Raw genomic sequence first — 15,855 nt, forward strand, 5'->3', positions numbered from 1 at the left:
GCTTAGGGACATGGTTTAGTGGGCATGGTGTTGTTGGGTTGACGGTTGGACTCGATGATCTTGGAGGTCTCTTCCAACCTTAATGATTCTATGATTCTATGATTCTATAAATGACAACTTCAGTGTTCCTGTAACATACCTTTGGATAAGTAACCCTGTTTAGTTTGAACGTAGCAACATGCAGGGCTCTACTGTCTCGACCAAGGGAATGACTTCCAAATACGGCTCCTTGTCCTGGTTCTGGCTGGGATAGAGTTAATTTTCTCCCTAGTAGCTGGTACAGTGCTGTGTTTTGGATTTAGGATGAGAACAATGTTGATAACACACCGATGTTTTAGTTGTTGCTATCTATAAACACTCCCTTCTACCTGTGAGTGAGCTGACTGGAAAAAAAGTCATTTGTAGACCATTCCAGTGACAAGTTTGTTCAAAAAGGTCAAAAGAAAACATACTTAATTCAGCAAATAACCTGTTCGTATTAAAATACCTTGGGAGGGGGAGAGGGAAGAGGTGGAGGAAGAGAAGGACAGGGACCCACTAGGGTCTGAATGGCACACAGTTTAAAAGAATTGTGCAAATTGTCTTATTTTCAAACACTTAAGCTTATCTGATGAGTGATTATTTTGGAAACTGCTTATTATAGTTTAACAACAACCTCATTCTAAAATACACTTTCATTAACATTTTAGAAAAATGTCTATCTAGCAATGCAGTTGTTCTAATAAGCTCAATGAAACAGCACTTGAAACGTACAATTTTTTTATTTTCATAATGAACCTCAGGTAAACCACGAATTAACTGGAAAATAAATACTGATAGTGCAGGCAGCTTTCCTGGGACACTATATTGTACTTTCTGCAAGGTTAGACTGAGTAGTGAATTATGACATTATGGATTCACAGGTTCATCCTTGTGTTGAAAAATAAAACTACCTTTAGTGAGGAGTATTTACTCCAAATTTGGGTGGCCCTTAAATCCACTTTTAAAATAACAACTTTAGTAAACAGGGCATATATTATTTAAACAATTATATTGCTCTTTTTTTTTTAAAGAGGAATTAATACTCAAATGAAAATAAGTTCATCCACCTCTGCAGTGGAATAGTGTTTGCATTACTTTAAACACTGCATTTTACATGTGCTAGAGAAAAGCTTATTTATGGTAAAATGCTGTGCTTGAACATGTATGAATGGTAATGTAACAATGCAGTAGAAAAAGAGACTTTCTGTACAACAGTTGCTAATAATTTAAATAGTGTCAGTTTCCCAAAATTAGGATTTTAACTTTAAGGTATGACATGATCTCACCTTCTACCCTCATATACAAATAAATTACCATAAAAAGAATTTTAGCTTAACTTAAAATTGCACCTAGAAAGGCATGGGATCGTTTGTACCTATTACAAAAACTGTTAAAATCAAGGGCTGCTACAAAGAATGAGGTAAACTGAAGACTCTCAGCTATGTGGCCTTCAGAGAAATGGCTTTTTTCTATTGAGTTCTAGTTTTGCACACCACAGTGTTTTGCTAGCAAAGCGTTCTGAGTTCTTTTCCAGGAACCATTTGTGTGTATATACATATATATACACATATATGTGTATATACACACTCACACATACACACACACTGTATACTGCATCAGCAAAATATATATATTTATATATATATTTATATAAATATAAGGAAGAAATCCCCCTCTAAAATGTTCCTTAGTGTTCTTCTAGAGCTTATGGGAGAGGAGGGGATGTATGTCTTCTTGCTGTTACACACATTTAGAGAACATGTTTTGATCTATTGGCTTCTTGGTGCAGTAATGCAAGATTGATCCACATTGGTGCCAAAGGCTTTGCTCATCAGAAGGAAGATGTAAAATACTAATCTCCTAAACAGCGAGGCCAGCCTCACTTGAATTCCCCTGCAACCCTCTGGTCTACCACAAAGTTCATAAATACTTTGACTTCCAAATCGTTAGACATTAAAAACAGGAACAGTACAGTAACATGGGGCATTATGCTTCTCAGTGTAAAGCATTCTTCACTAGTTCCTATCACAGTGCAGACCTGACTGCATTAAATATGCTCAGGAGATTAGTCAACGTTGTCTGTATTTGGTTACGGGAAAGGCTCTCCTTTTTTTCATCCAAAGTGCATAGTGAGAACAAGTCAAAGCATTCTTCTTTTCAGTAAGTGTTTGATAGTCTGATCTAGGCATCCTCCTGAGAATGCAATTCTGATGTCTTGCTCTTGTCCAAAATAAAGTCCTGCAGTTCAGACATTCATCAGCCAGGTAAACAAACTTTGCCAGCAAATAGAAGTCCCACTATCGTAAAGAAAATGGATAAGACAAACAGTACATACGAAGACCCAACCACTGTGTTATTGGGTAATTTATATGGTTGACCTCCAACTTCATTGATGTAAAATCCTATCGGAAATATTAGGGCTGCCATACAGAATAGAATCACTGCAAAGAAAAGAGAAAAGAAAAAAAATGGTCACTGCTGTGTTAAAGTCAAAATATTTACCCATTCATAGAACAGTCCAGAAAAGCAAGCAAAGTATTCTGACCAAACTGAAAGGCTGAGATATTCCAGTACCTAACTGGCTTGAAATGACTGAGTAGGCTTTATCTCGCTTTTAAAACATCCCTTATCTACTCTCAAGAAAGATTAAAAGACCCCAATTTTGACTGTAATTTCAGTCCTGCTCACTAGATCATGAACTGTCTTTACAGCATAAAAAAATGGTGGATGTACTTCTACCACCATCCACAAGTTTAGTCAGAGTTCATTACTTCCCCAGTTATTTTAGTCATTTTCCCCAAAGTCAAGATAAACTAACATTCAACACTGAAGAAACTCCTTTTCTATTATCAGAGTTGTCTTTTTCCAACTGTAGTTGCCCTTTCCCGTTCTTCCACACAAATTCCTTTTCTGTAAGTTTAGCTAAAAATAGAAAACACACAGATTGTCATTGCAGTTTCTTTCAGATTACAAGATACCAGTTTCCTAAAGTTATATGAATGTTTCCTTAAGTAATGAAATATCCTTAAGATTTCCAACTGGAATACAAAGAAAGCTTTCTGATTCAGTTTAATCTAGATTTCTTAGTGAAAAACTTCAAATTCAGACTCAGTGAACAAAGAGAACCAAGCAACGAGGCTTTTTATTTCACCTGAACAGTTAGACTTATGTACATGGTTCATGCTTACAGCTGACTGTGTGGATGTACAAAAAAGAAACCAGAACTCCTATTAAAGCCATTCATTAGAATTACATTATGGATTTCACAGGCCTTCAGGTATCAATAGTGGTCAACATTCCTCACAGCACATGCCAGTACTCTGATCAAATCTAGAGAGAACATCCAGTGTTGTAGTATTTCCCAGGCGGCTAAGAAGGCCAACGGCATCCTGGCCTGTATCAGAAATAGTGTGGCCAGCAGGAGCAGGGAAGTGATAGTGCCCCTGTACTCAGCACTGGTGCGGCCGCACCTCGAATACTGTGTTCAGTTTTGGGCCCCTCACTACAAGAAGGATGTTGAGATGTTGGAACGTGTCCAGAGAAGGGCAACGAGGCTGGTGAGGGGTCTGGAGAACAAGCCTTATGAGGAGCAGCTGAGGGAGCTGGGGTTGTTTAGCCTGGAGAAAAGGAGGCTGAGGGGAGACCTCATCGCTCTCTACAACTACCTGAAAGGAGGTTGTAGCGAGGTGGGTGTTGGTCTCTTCTCCCAAGTAACTGGCGAAAGGACGAGAGGAAATGGCCTCAAGTTGCGCCAGGGGAGGTTTAGATTGGATGTGAGGAAAAATTTCTTTACTGAAAGAGTAGTTAAACATTGGAACAGGCTGCCCAGGGAAGTGGTCGAGTCACCATCCCTGGAAGTATTTAAAAGACGGGTAGATGAGGCGCTTAGGGACATGGTTTAGTGGGCATGGTGTTGTTGGGTTGACGGTTGGACTCGATGATCTTGGAGGTCTCTTCCAACCTTTAATGATTCTATGATTCTATGATACTGCTGTCTCGACCAAGGGAATGACTTCCAAATACGGCTCCTTGTCCTGGTTCTGGCTGGGATAGAGTTAATTTTCTCCCTAGTAGCTGGTACAGTGCTGTGTTTTGGATTTAGGATGAGAACAATGTTGATAACACACCGATGTTTTAGTTGTTGCTAAGCAGTGCTTACACTAGTCGAGGACTTTTCAGCTCCCCATGCTCTACCGACTGTAGAAGACTGGAAGTGCACAAGAAGCTGGGAGGGGGCACAGCCAGGACAGCTGACCCCAACTGGCCAAAGGGACATTCCATACCATGGGACGTCATGCTCAGTGCATAAACTGGGGGGAGTTGGCCGGGGGGCGGTGACCGCTGCTCGGGGACTGGCTGGGCATCGGTCAGCGGGTGGCAAGTGATTGCATCACCTCTTGGGGTTTTTTTTCCTTCCTGGGTTTTGTTTCTTTCTCTTTCTCTCTCCCTCCCTCCCCCTAACTTATTATTGTTGTTGTTGATATTGTTATTATTTTATTATTTCAAGTATTAATCTGTCTTTATCTCAACCCATGAGTTTTCTTACTTTTCCTCTTCCAATTCTCTCCTGCATCACACGGCGGGGAGGGAGGGTTAGCAAGCGGCTGTGGGGCTTACTTGCCATCTGAGGTTAAGCAACCACACTCCTCTAAGAGGCAAGACATTCTTCACAATAAAAAGGATTAGCTTTTGAATTGGTTTGATTGCATATGCAAGAATATACAATGTTTTTTTAATCAGTATTGGAATAACACAGAATTTTATCTGATTCTACCAGTTCAGTCAACTATTAGTGCTTCACTCTTATTCCACTTCTACGTATTTCAACTTTGTTTCAAACATTATTTATTGTGAGTGGAATATAGCATCCCAATACCCATTCAACCAAATCTAAACTATATCTGGGGGGAGAGATATCCCACCAACCCTACAAATCCACATACCACCATCTCCTAAGATGATGCACAGCTAACACTAAAGCCTCTCCTAGTCCTCAAAGTCTACCTATAAACTTAGCCACATGAAAAAGAAAATTCAAGCCAACTTACAATGCTCCTGCCTGAATAAAGTGCATTACATGCTAACTTTTTCAGTCTTCTCTCAGTTAACACAGACTGCTGCTTCTGTTTGTTAGTAAGGGACACAGGTGCTGTCCTTGTCTCCCCTTTCTCTTCTCCACCACTAAGAGACAGAACAAACTCTGGGGATGCTGTTCCCTACTTGAGCTTCCCCACAAGTCAAACAAGCAACAGTAAAAACCACTGGCAACAGTAATAGCCATCACTTTAATCACCGGTTCCTGTGCAAGTCAGCAGTGCTGCAGCTGCTTTTGTTTCCAAATATACATAAAACAAATTCAGGAGCTCACCTGTCCCCATTGGCCTTACCAGTCTTCCAAATGAGGAAGTGATGGGCTGGGGCAGCCTCAATATTTTTTTATGTAACTTCACTACTGCTCTTCCAGACTAAATACACATGCTCCAGTTTATGCAGCACAGTGTTACACGCCCACACTAAAAACTTTTTTTTAATGGACTCCATGTTTATCCAAGATGAATAGTTTATCACATATTTTATATCTTAATGCTCAAAGCTTATGATTTGCATAGCACAGGTCTCAGCTTTGAGGAAAAACCACACATGTTCTATAGAAGAGACTAGTTATGGGTGTGATGAATCTGAATTCAAAAAGTGTCCAAGTAGGACTTGGGCATAAACAAGAAAGGACGGTTTCATAAACCATGAACCACATCAGAACATCAGCTGCTCCTTGCTTTCTGAAACACATGAAGCAGCTTTCACAACACCTTGAGTCAAGAGCAGCTACCACCAGGATCAGCCTTTCTTCTAGCTGACAATACTGAGCAGGCAAAAATCAAATGGTCCAGGAGAGGGAGCTCGTGTCTCGCTTCCAGCTCCATCAGATTATTTTTTAGAGGAGAAGAAAAAGAGCACAAACAAAAAACATCTGGCAACTGCATAGTTACTACATTCTTGCTCAGTGCTACCTCCTTAGGCCACCTATTAAAACAAAACCAAAGAACCAGCAACCAGACGTTAAACATTAAATAATCTAGAAGGTTTTAATCTACATGATTATTGGTCCACGTAATTCCATACTATACAATCTAATTCTTAAAGAATGTTTCCCTTTTTTTAATTGTATCTTAACCAACAGCTGGTCCATCTGAGGAAAGAAAGCTTGGGTGTGTGTTTCTCGAGCAGATCTGTGTAAGCATAGAAGAGCTCTATACTTGAGTGGTCCAGAAAACAGTGGTTGATGTGTGATTAGTAATGCAACATACAATTAATAACAGCTTGAACAATATTCTGAGGATGAGTCACATTATCATAACTCAGCACGCTTCCTATTCCATCCAGTTTGTCCCTGACAAGCATTCCAGTTATTTACAAAACGTCTGTTGTATTTTAACAATAACACACTTACAGGAAATAGCTTTAGGATTCTGAAAACAACCTGCACTTTCAAGATTAAATCTCCTTTATTACATTCAAGAACTACACAGCTGGAAAAGTTCTGATGGCCTCATGGATATGGTTGAAGAATAGATCTTCATCCCTCTCTACTAAACCACTGCTCTTTGAGGTGTGTTGTACATACATGCACCAGTGCTGCCAGGTCTGAGACTTGCTAGCAGCGCTGTACCGCCAAGTGGAGTGTGTGCCCAGTGTCTCCTCGTGTTCCTGCCCGAGGACAGAAGGGTGCAGGTACCTCAACTCTCCCTAAGTTCACAGCAGGAAAAAAAAAAACTTCTGCACATGCAGGCAGTGTGCAGGATGCTGACGTGCATACACATTCCAAACATTTACCACAGAAGTAACCAGCCATCTTTTCTCTTCCACTGTGCATACACACAGTGCACATGTTCTGCTGTGAGGGTGTCCAAGCAATTTTCTTAGTGTGGTCTGAATTTTCAGTCTACTGAAATAGCAAATAAAAAATTGATTCATCAAAGTCTCTGTCAGATTAGGAAGCCTGGCAAAGAAATTATGGCAAAGTTTTGAGAAGTCATTAAGAAAAGACTGTGTGATAAATTTATTTTAAAAAAAAGAAGAAACTAAGTAGAAAACCCAATATATGAAGTGCTCAGTTAACTTAGTGTGTATTCTTTCAGAAGGAGATTTGTAAGCTAGAAGATAGGAATTTCTTATACAAGCTGTAGCCCAAATGTAACTCTCCATATCTGGTAGTATCAACTCAGTGAATTTCCAGCAACATTTCCACCAACCCATAAAGAACTTCTCCTTCAGGAGTACTTGCTTTTGATTTCAAATTCTTCCTTGGGTAGGAAAATTGGCAGGAAAGACACTTAATGACTACAATTTCCATTAACAAAAATATTTAGGTAACAAAACACAATCATTTCTAATCTACTTCTGGATGGTGGCTGTCAAAAAAAGATCTAGTTCCTGTAATTTTTTAGCTTGAAATTGTTTTGAGCATCCGATGACAACTTCAAAAAATCAGGATACAGCATATTAAAAGAAGGAAAAAGCTATGGCCTAGTCTTTAGAAGGCTCATTGTAGTACCTGCTTGCCTCTTTAGAGAAGCATAACATAGAAAGCAGCACCTGGTACAAATCTTTAGTAACTCAGGAAGCACTTTATTCACTGGGGAACACCAGGGACAGATGTTTGCAGGATAGCTACTGTTAGTTAAGAATGTGATTATCCTGCCCCACTTTTACTTGCATTTCAAAAAGCAAGTCCATTATACTCATGAACATTTAAATCCTCAGGCAAAAAGAATAACAGACTCCCTGGTAACTGCTGGAAAAAAGGTAGAAATATGATTTTTCTGTCCAGCATCTCCTCCCTTGATACATCTCAGAGAAACACCCAGTTCAGTGGTAGCAGACACAGAATTAGTTCCCTTTCTAGCTGTAGCAGATGGTAAGAGACCTGAATCTGTGTAAGATGTAAACAGATCTTGTGGGAGCCCTGTGAATTCCTGCAATAGCCAAGATTGTTATAACACGCATAAGACCACCTAGGTGGCCTCCACAGAAAGCAAGCTCTGGACATTGTTTCTAATTATGGAATATAACAGTATCTGTCCCAAGGACCATGGAAATTACAATGTTTGAGATTTGCCATAGGTTCACCACATCCTATCTTCTAAACCAGAAGATGGCATAATGAGCACCCTGAAAAGGCAAGGGGGTTACATAAATTTGAAGTAGGACTAGCAAAAAAGGAGCAGTTTCAGAGATACATGGAACAATACAAAAGCCAGGTTACTTTTTTGCTACCAACTTATGCCACTATGTCACACGGCATAATTAGTGATGAAGTGGTACAGAAGCTGGGAGGGTAAAAGGCAGTTAGCTCACACTTGAGCAACCAGTAGATAATACCATGCAAAGGAATAGCTGATCAGATCTTTGGCTGCTATCAACACAAGAGGCACAGCTATGAGTTTGGAAAACCTTGTCCATTGAAGAAGCACATAAAGACCTGGGCAGTGCACAAACGAACACCAAGAAGGAATCCACTCTCCATTACGTTGTATGAATTTGGTACTATGGTTAACAGGACTCAAACATCAGTGATAGTTTTGATAGTATCTACGTCCAAAGTAACAATACCTATCACATCAGTAGGTATACTGTGATTCTTGAAAGACTCTTCTCTACAGAAAGCGAAGGAAAACTCACATTTGCCTTTAGAAGACTTTTGTCACTCATGCAGTATGGCCTGGAGGAGGGAAATACCTCTCCTCTCCACAAAGCTGTTTTGCAGAGAAGTCAGAAAGACAAGTTTCTGTGCAGTAAAACCACCAATGGCTGGGGAAGGACGCAAACGTGCTAGTAAATACTCTCTTGGGTGTATCCCTTTAGAAGTGTATACAGGAAAGAGAATTGACAGATCAAACTTTTGTCCTTAGCTAAACAAGATAGACAAGATCACTCTCAGCAATAATTCATATTTATAGGTACACTGTTGAAAAAATCTGAAGTCATCCAAGATGACAAAATTACAAGCAAAAATTCAATGAAAAATATAAGCTATATATTTATATATAAATTCCAGCATGAACTGGGCAAGAGTGACCTCTTACTAGGCTCTCCTTGCCACTGTCAGAGTTGCAAGGAAAGGGCTGAGCAAGAGGATTCCTTTGCCCTTAGATGATTTACTCTAGACCCCCTTGCATTTGAAGAGAATGGAGCTGCCAGTCCCAGAGCTGCCCTTGGCAATCCCAGCAGACTTCCCTGCCTGCCTAGGATAGTATGTCCTATGTTGTGTTCAGAAAGTTCTGTGAGAAGGCTATCTGCTAGCAGCCTGTACGAGGCTGTGGAGTCTTGAAATTGCTTGCAGAAGAGATGTAATACAACTATGAAGTTTTCCCTACCCCCTTCTAAGGAGTTACACATGTTTTCATCTTATAGCACTGGCACTTCACAGGAAGGGCCTGTTTGTTCATGGTATTCCAAGTTGATTCCACATGGCTACATGTTTCCTAATACTAATCTACAAGTAGATTACTAATTTGTGTTGCCATCTAATGAACCAGACAAGTCACTCTTGTCAACTTTTTGAAAAATACAGAACTCTTCCTCCCATTCACTTCTTTTTTTCAAAAGTGATTTTTCTTACAAGTGAGTTAAGCAATAAAATTTCCCATCATCACTGCTAACAGGAACGCAAAGGTCACAGAGTTGTATGTATTGGATATGAATACAAAAGACGTTGAATTTTAGAATTTCGGCAATGCAGCGATCATATCTTAATAGAATTATGAATAATTCTGACTTGCAAAAGAAGAAATTAGTATGTTTCATTATTAAACATCTCATAACAAAAAGGCAAGTGCTGAAATAAAAGAATGTCCTTCTATATTTAGACTTCTAATAATGGACCTGTTGCAAGCCTAAAGAAATCTACAGAAAAAAAACAGCTTTAGGGCATCATTTTTTTTGGCTGAACTAACCATCACAGTTGTAGAAAACTAAAGATGCAGGGATGTGACAACTGAAGACATTTTAAAAAACATTAAAATATGTAAAGCCCAAAATACAAGCTCTGAATTAAGAAAAAAACCTCAGTAAATAAATTGTGGTATCGAATATTAATATATAGTACTCCAAAACCCTCTTTACCCTAGAGCTTTGACTTCAGCTTACTGTAAGCATCTTATTTTTATATGGCATTTTGAGTTTAAACCCTCCCTGCATACATTAGATACACATGAAATACGTATAGATAAACAAGGGCACTGGAAAAGTTGGGATGGAATATTCAGTAATATTCATGTCTGCTATTTTAATCATTCACCGGAAAATAAATAAAAGTCAATCACAATGGATACAGCATTTCAATAGCTCCATTGTCTGCAAGAGCTGCACTATTAATGTAATACGCTGTGTAGCAAAGCAGTGAGAAGGATGGCTTTGATTGTACAAGTGCCTCAGTGAAGCACCTTGTTGAAGCTGAGCGGTTTTTTATATTACTCCCTTGCCCAAAACAAGGTTAAATCTCATTCATATTAGATATCACTAGATGTCACAGAGTCCCATTAACCTTATTTATGCCTGTGTAAACCACAAACTCGCATTTTCTAGTTAGTGTTCACACTACCTTTAGTGGTATGTCATAATTCAAGTCAATTTAAAAGCCCTCAGGTTTTGAGTTTTTTCATGCTGTCATCCCCACCATTAAGGCACCATTTCACAGTTGGGCTAAGCCTGTAACACACATCAAGAAAAGGAAGTTTGAAAGTTATTCCCCTTACTTGTTATAACTGTTTTTCTTTTGCACCGAAGCAGCCATAGGATATGGTTCCCTGTGTGGAAATATAGGGCTTCTAGAGAAGGCTCAGCTGTGAGGAGTTATGATGGTGCTCATACGGAGCAGAATCAAGGGAGGCAGAAAAACACTGGTACTCCTCCCTCCAGGTAAAGCACTGCTGTGGGTCGCTTATGGAAGCAAAAGTCTCAGTGCTGTGAAGCACAGCAGATGCTCTGCAGTGGGCAATCCTGCATAGCCAATTAGGATGCAGATATTCTGAATAAAACACCTGCTGTGAGCATAACGCAGGACTGAACCAGCATCAACCCTGAATGAGGTATTCATGAGACACCTGAAGTAGAGATGGATTTCAGACTGTAGTATGTCTCAGATGTAGCATCTGCCTCCTCTTCCTCAGGGAGGGAATTTTCAATCATTCCATTCTGCTACGAATAAGTCCTGGATATATGGGAGTGGGGAAGTACGAATGACTATCAGACACAATTCAGGACTGACCTCTTCTATCCCTGCTCATTTTCTTCGGTCAATTAATGGCACTGCCCAAAGGAGGTAAAGGGGTCATGCCTTCCTTTCTCTCACCTTGGGCCCACAGACTATTATTCCCTGTCAATTATAGTCACTTAAGATACCAACCCCTTGATTTCTGAAGAATTTTATTTTTCCCTCAGACGTGGTATTTAAAAAGAATGTTTTGTATAGTAAGAGCCCTAAGCACTGCTCCTTCACAACACTGTAGTGTTATTTTAGACTCCACCAGTTTATCCTGCATACAGGCCAACTGTGTAGTTGAGGTCACTTACTTCCAGTGAAAGCTATCCAGCGGGCATATTTAGTAGCTTCTCTTCGCCAGTGGGAAGCCACCAGCAAACCACATGTGACAGTTAGTGAAATGATTCCCATAATGATGAAAAATAACGTAGTGACCCACTCAGGAGGCAGCCGTGGAGGAATACAGGTCCTGTCACGTCCATGGATGGTTTGACACTGTCGCACAAGGCCAACTGTGAGAGCACCTGAAAATACATAGCAGAGAGGCAAGTAAACTTTCAGAATCCTCTCTGAGGGGCGCTCAACTGCAAACCAAAGCTCAGAATTGTCAAAAAATAAGGGACTCTTTCTGTGATGAACCTTAATAAGCCTTTCAAACACAGAGGATGGGGGGGGGCATGCTTTAAACATCTATCTTCATGTTCTTTCATCATACGCTTGCACAAGTTGAAGTGAGATGGCTGCAAGCTGTATCTGGTTCATGAGTGGCAATCAAGGTCTAACCAAAGGGATAAAACACTCCTATAAAGCCTGCCAATATCAGTTGAAGTGGTAGCTGAGTTGTATAGAGAATCACTCCCTCATCTGTGTAAGATGAAGTACTTTTATAATCTAACAAAATGAGCTGCAGCCCCCCAAAATGCCTTTAATTGTCTAATGCTTTTTCCCCTCATCTGTAAATACAGCTTTAATCCTCAAAGTCTTACAGCAGGAACTGCATTTGATTCATACCAAGACTTTAAGAGCATTTTTAAAAAAAACAAAAGTCTTCTTGACAATAACTCTTTAAGAGTCCTTCTATGCAAGAGACAGGTCAATCCTTTTGACAGCTAACAAGAGGTACTACACACACAAACTGGGATATCTACACAAAAGATCTATCAAAAAGATCCTAGAAAAAGGACAAGACTGGTACAGGAACCATAAAGTTTTACACAAAATGAGGTATTTTCTGTTAAATAAAAAAATCTGATTTAAAATCCAATTCAGTGCTTTTGAGACTCATAAAGCAGCTTTTAGTAAGCTTTAACAGTGAAGTTCTCTTTATTTGGAAAATTTTAACCCAAAATTAACATGCAAGATTAAAATCCATTTCTTCCAGCGTCTCTTAAACATTAAGTCCTATATTTCTCAATTTTGTCCCTTCTTCTGAACTGTTTTCCTAAATAATCACAATTGTCCTTTATCTAAATTAGAAGCAAAAACCAACAGTGGATAATATTAGAGTCAACATCTTCCTCCACAAATTACTGCAAGTAAATATTGTGATAGTTGACCTGTTTAAAATAAAAAGAAGGCAACTTAGAAACAATTACAGTAAGACTTGGAAGCTTAGGTTTAGCATGATTTTTGGAGGAAGAAACAACTGTCATACTTTTTAGCTTCTTTTTTTGGGGAAAAAAAAAAGCATGATACAAAGAAGTAAGCCAATAGTCAAAAGGGTAACCAGTCCTAGCATGCACCTCCTAGCACCCTGGAGCCAATTTCTACAAGTGTTCAGATCCTGTCTGCTTACACCTCAGCAATGAGTACCAGCAGAATCAGCTTCTGAGCTTAGAATCATGGGATTAGGAGGCAGAATATCACGTTTTATTAGTTGTAGCACTTCTGATACACTCCTAGAGGATGAGAAGAACCAAGAGCAAAAACATTACTGAATCAGTTCTGTTGAAGCATTCCTGTAACCTTTGTTTAGACTACAAATTTTTAGTCCTATTCAAATACATCCTTTTAATTACATATTAATCAACTGAAAGATTCAGAGATGAATTTTCAGCTAAAAGTTGAAGTAAAATCCTTTAAAAAAGCGTCAGTTACAAAACCAACAAAATTGGCATTTTCTACTCCAGATATACAGCAATCACACAATTGCTGTGCACCAAGATTATACAAAACTGAGCCAGAATTACATGAGCAATCCTGCACAGCTCACATACCTGTACAGTACACAGTTTTACATGAACTGCTTCTCAGTTGCTTTTTCATAGCCTGCAATGTTTTCATTTTACATCAGCTGCTGGGGCAGAGGGGAGATGTGCATGTGTCCTTAAAAGTCAAGCTCCCTGAAACACACACACATTGCAGAACCTCATACAAAACACTAAGTAGTTTCCTGTAGTTTGGGGATAAAGAGGCTATTCACTGCAGTATCATAGAACAGGAAATTAATCCCAATCACTCCGCAAGACTAGGAATTAACAACAATTTTACTGTACTTAAAGTAGAAGTCAGTTTTTTCTAAACTGCAATTCTCATCTAAAGAATGACTCCATAAAAATGACATCACACACTCAACAGATGTTTTCTGAATTCAGAGAGCCCTCCTGAATTCAGTAGCAGTAATTTAGTGCATTTTTAACTTTGGCAAAAGCAACAGTGATAAGAACCACTGTGCTGGACTCTGTTCCATTTTGCGTGTTAACTGAAACTGAAGAACAGTTGCTATAGATGACCATGTATTTGAAAGAGACAACTAACTCATCTTTCAGATGCAATTCGCAGTTCATATTGAAGACATTTTTCAATTAACAAGAGAACATTTAACACGTCAGATTCAGAGAGGACCACAGCTAAGCCCACTAGCTATATCTAGAGGAAACAGAAGAGAACTCCATCTTGAACTACTATTTTTCAGTGCAATTTTTTTGCTGTCAACATCTACTTCTCCAAAGGCTGATTTTCTCACAAAAACCCCCAACAAATCCACAACTGAAAATGAAAAAAAAGAGAACAAAAATCTCTGAATTGCGAGTACCAGGGTAGCATCCCTTTTGAAGACACAAGGATAGTTGCATGAAACTACTCAGAGCAGGGTTTCCTAAATATCACTACTGGTGCCCAAGTGTGTTGTTCCACTCTTTTTTTTTCTTTTTTTCTCTATTTTTTTTTTATCAGAGTTTTAAGTGTCAGCAATTACATTTCAGGATCTGCCATTTTGGAGGAAAAATACTAAACTTTACTTTATAGTTAAGCTTTTGCTAGCACATACTTAGTATTTTCTCTTAACTCTGCTTCATGGATTACAAATTTGAAGTAGATGTATTCCATATTCAAGGTTTTGAACCTTGAATCTGCAGACTCTAGGGAGGCAAATGGAGGGCAAGAGAAGTCTGTGAACTATTTCTAAACTTTTCACAAAGGTAGCTGGGAGAAACAACCTCATTATGTGCTCATAAATTTAGTTAAAGTTCACGTTTAAGTTCACTATACAGGAATACCTCGCTTGTATACATAAACTGGGCAGAAGAAAATTAAACCTCATACCTTGCTCCTATAGTGACAAATCTCCTGTTAATTGCACACTTCAAAAGAAGTCTCTGGTGTGGAAAAAGAGTATTTATTTGCCATGAAATTCAAAAGAGGAGTGGGTTTACATGGTATTTTATTGTCTTGGTCCCATTCTAAGGCAATCAAGCAAACAGTTGCCAGGCAGCTGCCAACAAACTTGTTACAGAAAATCTTGTTTAACCTTATCTAGTCCATCATTGAAAGGAGGGACAGAGATACTAAATCTAACAGTCTCCTTCTGCCTGTAGTTAGAGAACAGCCCAACGGTCCACCTCAAGCCAGTCACCAAGTTCCACTCTGATGCCTAGGTAAAACAGGCTTTTAGTTGTTCCCTCAGAATAATTCCAGCAAAACTGCTGAAAATCTAAGCACCTAACACAGGTATAAAACAAACAGCATAGCTAATGCAAGTAGATTAGGCAGCTTAAGGATGGATACAGCCCTAAAACATGTGCAGCGGAGTAACCACACCTGCCCATCCTCCACCTCCCAATGGCCACGCTGCACAGCCAGCAGGAAGTATAATGACAACCTGGAGATGCAGGGGGCTGCTCCCTTTCTCTCGTATGCCTCTGCCTCTGTACCTTGCGAGACTGGCATTATGCAGGTCAGTACAGCTAGTGTGAGAGGTGATTAGGATATATATTCTAATTACTAAAAATGAGATTCAGCCTTCATCAAAACAGAGAATGCTGTACTAAGCAAATGTCAGTGAAGTGGTCCTTAGTCTTTTCCAGTAAATCTATTCCCTAATGTGCCAGTGCATTTCAAACACATTAAACAACTCCAGTAGTGACAGTCTGACTCCAGTTTATACCAGTGAAAGATTTCATGATCATATTCCTACACTACCTCACCCAACTCCTCCAGACCACCAGTAATGCTCATTTTCTGACACTGCATATTTTTACTAGAATCACTAATAAAAACACTCTTTAACAAATACACCAACATTCGGGAGCATCACCTGTTTAACAATTAAGTTTCACAAAACCGTTGAGGGAAAG

The 15,855-nt window shown here is 39.3% G+C and overlaps 1 protein-coding gene across 1 annotated transcript in view; it reads right to left on the bottom strand.

The window, feature by feature from the left end:
- Positions 1–1,731: 1,731 nt before the first annotated feature.
- Positions 1,732–15,855, bottom strand: part of LOC103915047 (chromosome unknown open reading frame, human C16orf52) — a 39,300-nt gene continuing 25,176 nt past the window's right edge. The window contains exons 3-4 of the mRNA XM_009321792.1: positions 11,593–11,805; positions 1,732–2,462 (exon numbers count right to left, since the gene is read on the bottom strand). Of these exons, the coding sequence (XP_009320067.1) occupies positions 2,278–2,462; positions 11,593–11,805 (398 nt within the window). The 3' untranslated portion in view covers positions 1,732–2,277. The remainder of the gene's footprint in view (positions 2,463–11,592; positions 11,806–15,855) is intronic.

The sequence above is a fragment of the Pygoscelis adeliae genome, unplaced genomic scaffold (genome assembly GCF_000699105.1).
Source record: "Pygoscelis adeliae isolate BGI_AS28 unplaced genomic scaffold, ASM69910v1 Scaffold234, whole genome shotgun sequence".
Lineage (NCBI taxonomy): Eukaryota > Metazoa > Chordata > Aves > Sphenisciformes > Spheniscidae > Pygoscelis > Pygoscelis adeliae.